This window comes from Artemia franciscana, unplaced genomic scaffold (assembly GCF_032884065.1).
Source record: "Artemia franciscana unplaced genomic scaffold, ASM3288406v1 PGA_scaffold_218, whole genome shotgun sequence".
Classification (NCBI taxonomy): domain Eukaryota; kingdom Metazoa; phylum Arthropoda; class Branchiopoda; order Anostraca; family Artemiidae; genus Artemia; species Artemia franciscana.
The window spans coordinates 945003-952457 of NW_027062647.1; the positions used below are offsets into that span (position 1 = coordinate 945003).

Below are 7455 nucleotides of genomic sequence, written 5' to 3' on the forward strand. Positions count from 1 at the left end.
TCTTGTTTAACCTCTAACATCATTCCTTCAAAATTGAAATCAATCTTGAAATCAACATCCCCTTTGCTCCCAAGTACTAATACTGCTGACGTCTTAGCATTCAACTCTAAGTCCTTCAGTTCTAAATATTTTTTATTATATCTGATTGCTTCTGAAGATTGTCTCGACTAACCACCACTAGAACTAAATCTTCACAACAAAAATCACCCTCCGATACATATCTGCTATTATCAATACAAAATAAGACAGTAAGCTTATTTCAAACAGACTTAAATTAACAACCTTCTATTTACCGAGTCAAAAGCACTTTCCAGGTCTAAAAATACTACGAATAGCCGACCATTTTTCACTTTAGCATATCTCTTTATCAGAATATCCAAAATAAAAATATGGTCAACAGTGCTGAATGTCGATATGAATCTTGCATGTTTGCACCAGGCTAAGTATTTCCTCCTTATCTAACCAATCTCTTTGCCTAAATTCCAGAAGCTTACAAAAAAAATTACTTGCCATAAAGTGAAATAATGAAATATATGGAAAATATATGAATTTGAAATATATGAAAAGTGAAATAATTTATTTTCCATAAAGATAGAAGTAAAGTTTTCATGTAACTTCCAATTATCTTTCTTAAAAAGAGGCACCGCTAACGAAGTGTCCATGAGCGAGACCAACAAGCTTTCTCCACTACAAACGAGAAAATTGCGGCCAACATGGGTATTAAAATTGTCCTTCCTAACCTCAGGGCTTTTGTAGATGTACCATCTGTTCCTGGCCAAGAATTACTTTTCATCTTTTTCAACTTATCCCAAATTTCTTTTAGAAGTACAGGCCAAATTAAATAATAATCATTCTGTCTTAAATTATATGTTACCGTCCCTAGACCCAATTGTCTATCTTCTAAACCATTCGACTCATTCACCTTGAAATGTTCTGACTCCTTATTTTAAAAATTATCTTGCAACATCTCAACTGGCGGGACATCTCCTATTAATCCTGGGCCCTGGATTGAACATTTAACTGCCGACCAAAACTCTCTAGGGTTATTCACACCATTAGCTCTCTTAATTTCTTTATTAATCTTCATCTGCCTCTCTCTCTTTTTAGCTCTTTTTAGCTTTTTTAGCTCTCTTTTTAGCTTAACCCTATTATAATCTGACCTTAATTTCCTATATTCAGCTAGCCTACGCAAATTAATTTCCTGATCCAATGGGTCTGTTGCTTTAAGTAGATTGAAAACCCTAATTACATCTTCCCTTTTCTGCCTAAATTTGTCATCTAAAAACCCTCATCTTTTCTGGCCAGATGTTTCCTATCCTGAGAAAAAGGCTTGATACTCTCATAAATTCTATCCGTAATTTCCAAAACAGCTTGATCCAATTCAGCTGGTCCTGAAAAATTGAAAATCGAATGCCAATAAAAAAAAATTATTAAATTCCTTCCCCATCTATTTATTTTTCTAGGACTATCCCTACTTTTCCTTGTAGGGAAAACATGTTCACATTCACTCTCCAAACAAGCATTATGACGTGGTTCATTTACAAGGGGTTCACCAACCTGCAGCTCGTCCTCATCCCCAGTATATGCATTGAAGTCCCCTAGAAAAACAGAATTACGGCTGGGGTACATTCTTTTATACATCTGTGCTTCATTTTCAATCAATTTCCATGCATCTTCATGGCTGTAACAATTATTATTCGGAGGCAAATATACAACACACAAAACAGGGTGAACATTACTAAGTGATAATAATAGCCTGGATAAATTGTCAGACTCACTTTCTAGTGTAAGAAATAAATTAAGTACACCCTTCCTTAAGTGCCTAAGCTCCTCCATAAGATCTACCATTTACCGAAACTTTTCTCCTACACTCAAAAACATCAAAATCTTCACATGACGAAAAATGATCTAGAGAATTCCATGTCTCATCAAGGCAAACAGCATCCTAATTTTTACAACCGGCTGATGTACTTGACCTTAATAAATTTTTTAACTTTTCCTTACTAGAACCTTGCTAATTACAAACTACAAAACGTAAGCACGATTCTCTATGGCCCGGTATTTTCTATTCTCGTAATTTTGACTGGTTCCCAGGCTCTACTATATCCCCTCAAGAAGGATGCTCCTGAGAAAAAAAAATGGAGTTCTCACTATCTGGCGAGGCGCAAATGGTTCGTAATCCTGAATCGCTTCGTTTACTTGAGTATAAATTTTTTTTGTGCCTTCATCCTGCTCTAAACGTCTAATGTTCTTACTATTTCTTTTGCCCTGTCTCTCGCCTTGCTGAGCTAAATCCATCTCAGGTTGTTGGCTAACGGGGTATGATACTGCCTACCAACAAAAATAGCTTCCCTCTTCTACACTAAATACAGAAGCGGTGCTTCCAAAACTCTGACCGCTAGCAGTAGAATTTACCAATCCGCATCTCTCACAAGAAAAAATCTGATTGCTCTGATTTGCACGAGCATAAGATGCCCCAGACTCATTAAAATTATTACGGGAGCTAGCCATCATATAACGCGCAAGTTTTCCTGTCTGAATTTCAATAACAATCTTATGCGTGAATGATCTTGATCCTCCTCTACTGAGTAAACTCGCATTGCCCATTACTTCATTAATCCTGTACGAAAAGTCTAAACTCTGATGATCACGGGCTCTCATTTCCTCTACTGCTACAACCTTTCATTGTTGTCGATCAATTTATTACACTTTACCCATTTCACTATCGTATGCAAAAATTTTATCCCCCATGAAAAGTCTCATACCCTCAGCTTTGCATGTAAATGGCCTTCTGTAAGCGCGGCTTCCAAAATTCGTATAAACTTACTGCACACCAACAAACATGAAGAAGTGTAATTTGGGGCTACTATCAAATGAAACCTTTTGAAAAGTGCAGCGGAAGTAAATGGAGATTTTTTAATTCCATAGACGGTAATTTAATTACGAAAAGTCTGATTTTCTGGTTTGAAGGTAAACGAAGAACATCTTTGATATCTGTCTGTATAAACCTGGCGCCTCTTACTATCAAACAGTACATGGTATCGAACTAAGTAAGGAGCGTCCGGGCTCAATAATAACCAAAACTCAAAAAATGGAATTTTGATAACAATATATACACTCGAGTCATCCTGGCCGAGTGGGTTGATGCGCTGGGTTTGGGATCCTTTGTCTGAGAGGGCGAGGGTTTGAACCCTAGTATACCCAATTATTTGGTTTGGGACGGGGGTCAGTGGCATGACTCTGTAAGCTCAGCCAGAGTCGACCCAGCTCTAAATAAAGGTAAACAGGAAGGGTGTGCGGAAGCACTGGATGGTTGGCCCCCAACCCCCCATTGCACTTTCTGGCTGAAGGACCAAGAAACGGAGATCAGCACCGCCGGTCGGGACTGTAAAGTCTAATGCTGTATTATTTACCTTTTACCTTTTATGCATCAAAAGAATTTGATTTTCATACAGATTTTAAATAAATAAGTTTTATCAATTTTAGTCTTACCCATCAAAGTTACGAGCCGGAGAAAATGTGTCTTATTGTCAAAAAAAGGGGAATCCGCCCCATAAAATCCATAGAATCTTATTTCTTAATAAAAATAACACCATCAGATTCAAAGTATCAGATAACCCTAATTTAGATCTTTCACGCTCCTATCTGCAAAAATGTGGAATTTTGTATTTTTTGCCAGAAGAAAGATCACGGATGCGTGTTTTGTTGTTTTTTTTTAATTGTTTTTTCTCCCTAGAGGTAAATCGTATCGATCGAATGGTCCTAGAATGTAATGGGAGGGCTCATTCCAGCGGAAATTAAAAGCTCTAGTGCCTTTTTAAAGTGACCGAAAAACTGGAGGGCAACCAGGCCCCCTCCCACGCTCATTTTTGTCCCAAAGTCACCGGATCAAAATTTTGAGATACCCATTTTGTCCAGCATTGTCGAAAAATCAAATAAATTTAATTTTTGGGACGACTTAATCCCCCCACAGTCCCTGGGGGAAGAGCTTAAAGTTATGAACTTTGCCCATTGTTTACATATAGTATTGGGTATTCGGAAGTCTACAGACGTTTTCATGGAATATTTTTTCTGGTGGTGCAGGGTTTGGGGGGAGGGGGTTACGTGAGAGGATCTTTAGTGGAGGAATTTATCATTGGAGAAGAGAGTTTACATGAAGGTGGCGCTGGATATTCCATCATTATTTTTTTCTGAAACAATGTGAAATTAAATTAAAAAGTTTTTTTCAACTGAAAGTAAGGAGTAATATTGAAACTTAAAACGAATTTATTGTGTATATGAGGGGGCTTGTCCCCTCCTCAATACCTCGCTCTTTACGCGAATCATTTTTACTATTTTCAAAAGAGCTATTTATTCTAATTAAACGGCCTTTGTGATTCAGGGGTCATTCTTAAAGAATTGGAAGAAAATTCGAACTTTAGCGTAAGGAACGAGGCATTGACGCTGAGGCAAACCCCCTCATATACGTAATAAAACCATACGAATATAGAAGCTCGTTACGTAAGTTAATTTGTAGGTTATGAATATTTATTACTAATAAAAACGGTCGTAAATAAAACTAAAAGTTTAGTGGCCTTTTTAATTAGCCAAAAAAATAAAGGGAAACTAGGCCTTTCCCCGCCCCTTTTTTCTCAAAATCGGTCTATCAAAACTTTGAGAAAGCCTTTTAGACAAAAAAGTAAAATGAATATGCAAATTTTCTCTTAGTTATTCGTGTACGGTGAGCCAAAATCAAAACCTGCATTAATTCAAAAACGTTGAGAAACTAAATAAAACTGACAAGTTTTTTCAAGTGAAAGTAAGGAGCAACATTAAAACTTAATATGCACAAAAATGATTACGTATTTGAGGGGGTTCGTCCCCTGCTCAACACCTTGCTCTTTATTCTAAAGTATTTTTATTAATTTCAAAAGAGCTATTTATTCTAATTAAACGGCCTTTTTGATTCAGCAGTCGTCCTTAAAGAATTGGAAAAAAAAATTCAAACTTTAGTGCAGAGAGTGAGGTATTGGCGAGGGTTTTAACCTCCTCATATATGTAATAAAAATATGCCAATATTGAAGTTCGTTACGTAAGTTAGTTTTATAAGTGACGCATATTTATTACTAATAAAAACGTTCAAAAATAAATAAAAAGTTCTAGTGGCCTTTTTTGTTAACGAAAAAAATTGGACGGCAAATAGGCCCCCTCTTCTCCCTTTTTTCTCAAAATCGTTACTTTCAAAAAAAGTAAAATTAATGTGCAACTTTTGTTTTAATCATTCATGTACGGTTAGCCAAAATCAAAACCTGCATTAATTAAAAAACATCGAGAAATTAAATAAAAAAAAACAAGTTTTTCCAAGTGAAAGTAAAAAGCAAAATTAAAACTTAAAACAAATTTAAATTATTACGTATATGAGGGGGTTCGTCCCCTCCTCAATACCTTGCTCTTTACGAAAAGTTCTTTTTAGTAATTTCAAAAGAGCTATTTATTCTAATTAAACGACTCTCGTGATTCCGGGGTCATCCTTAAGGAATTGGAACAAAATTCGAACTTTAGTGTAAAAAGCAAGGTATTGATGAGGAGGCGAACCCCCTCATGTACGCAATAAAAATATACGAATTTAGAAGTTCGTTATGTAAATTGATTTGTAAGTTACGTATATCTATTACTAATAAAAACTTTCGTAAATAAAATTAAAAGTTCTAATGACATTTTCAATTAACCAAAATAAGAGGGAAACTAGGCCCCTTCCCCGCCCCTTGTTTCTTAAAATTGGTCTATCAAAACTTTGAGAAAGCTACTCAGCCTAAAAAGTGAAATTAACATGTAAATTTCCTTTTAATCATTCATGTAGGGTGAGCTAAAATCAAATTCTGCATTAATTCAAAAACTTTCAGAAACTAAATAAAAAATAATTTATTTAACTGAAAGTAAGGAGCGGCATTAAAACTTAGCGACATAGAACAGAAATTATTCCGTATATGAAAAGGGCTGTCCCCTCATCAGCGCCCCGCTCTTTACGCTAAAGTTTGACATTTTCTCACAAATCTACTTTTTAAAGCAATAAAAAACGTTAGCTTAAAGAGAGGGGCGTTGAGGAGTGGACGGCTCCTTTCATATACGGAACAATTTAGTTTGTTTTAAGTTTTAATTTCGCTCCTTTCTTTCAGACAAAAAAACTTTTTGTTTTATTTAATTTCATTTAAACATCTAGCAATGTCCTCATTTAGACTAGAAACCCTCTATCTTCGGGTTAAGATTGTAGAGTACCACGTTGAACCTCTTTTGATCCACTTCGATTCTATCCATTATCTTTGAATTCTTTGTAACCTCCATTTCCAGCTCACAATCTTCCATCTCTGTATTTTTCGATTTTTTTTTTCCAATTCACAAGTTTTATTGTTCAGAGATTCTGAAATTGAAGAAAATTCCACAGATAAGTTTTCTACCTTTTCGCACAGGGGTCTTTGTTTTTAAGCTCCATTGACATCTCACTTATTTTCTTTAAAATCTGTAGCCTGACTTCTGTAGATTCCATCATCATTCTGTTTATGGAATCAAACTCAAAACCAATTCAATTTCCGATTGATTGAATCTCTTTCGAAGTTTCTCCTTCTATACGAAGTGCCCTGGTCTGAAACAAATAAACAGTGCATTGTGTCAACATTGTTGTCTACTTAGGCAGCGCTATTGCCCTGCATAAGATATAAACTGCTCTTGTGAAAATCCTTTTAAATAAAAATCTTTCACTTTCTAATTACTTAAAATATACATTCATTATTTAAAACACGTAATCCTATTTTTGTTAAGATGTATTTAAGCAGTATACTGACACTATTTAACTTTTGATGTGCTTTCATCCTCATTCAACTATCTCCTTTCATTAGATATTTTTTTATCTAAATTTAGTCACTTCACATTTTAGGTCGTCTCGTCACAACAGTCGCTACAACTACAGATGTCCCACTGATCACAAACTTTGTTGTCGCCTTATTCCTAAATTTTGCCATTACTGTATCTGCCATCTATCTTCAAAGGCAGGAAAAAAGTAAAGTGTCTTAAAATATTTTCCTTGTTCACACGCTTTTCAAAGGCATGACATGATTAAGTTTAAATAAAATTTTTCGTCGGTGAGCTTGAGCAGTTTTACAATAAATATTATTTTGACTGAAATACTTTATCACGTTGTTACTGCCATCACTTGTATGAAGAGTATTCTTGCAACAAAAAAAAAAAGATTCAATTGATTAAAAGAGTGAATATTGAATTTTTTGTTCAAAAATTGGAAAAAAGGAATAAGCAGAATTGTTGTGTGCCAGAATAAAGGGCTTTATTTCAGTATAAAGAATTTCTGAGAATATTATATTAAGCATTGCTGGTCTCCATCAAGAGCCAATCACTATATTTGGTTACCACCAAAATTTAATTAGCGTAGGTTCAAGCCAAACTGAATTTTTCAGAAGATTTCTC

The 7455-nt window shown here is 35.1% G+C and overlaps 1 protein-coding gene across 1 annotated transcript in view; it reads left to right on the plus strand.

The window, feature by feature from the left end:
- The window catches only part of LOC136041413 (solute carrier family 66 member 3-like), a 37986-nt gene extending 30867 nt beyond the window's left edge, over positions 1 to 7119 (plus strand). The window contains exon 4 of the mRNA XM_065726069.1: positions 6911 to 7119. Coding sequence (XP_065582141.1) covers positions 6911 to 7047 — 137 coding nt within the window. The 3' untranslated portion in view covers positions 7048 to 7119. The remainder of the gene's footprint in view (positions 1 to 6910) is intronic.
- The last annotated feature ends 336 nt before the right edge of the window (positions 7120 to 7455 follow it).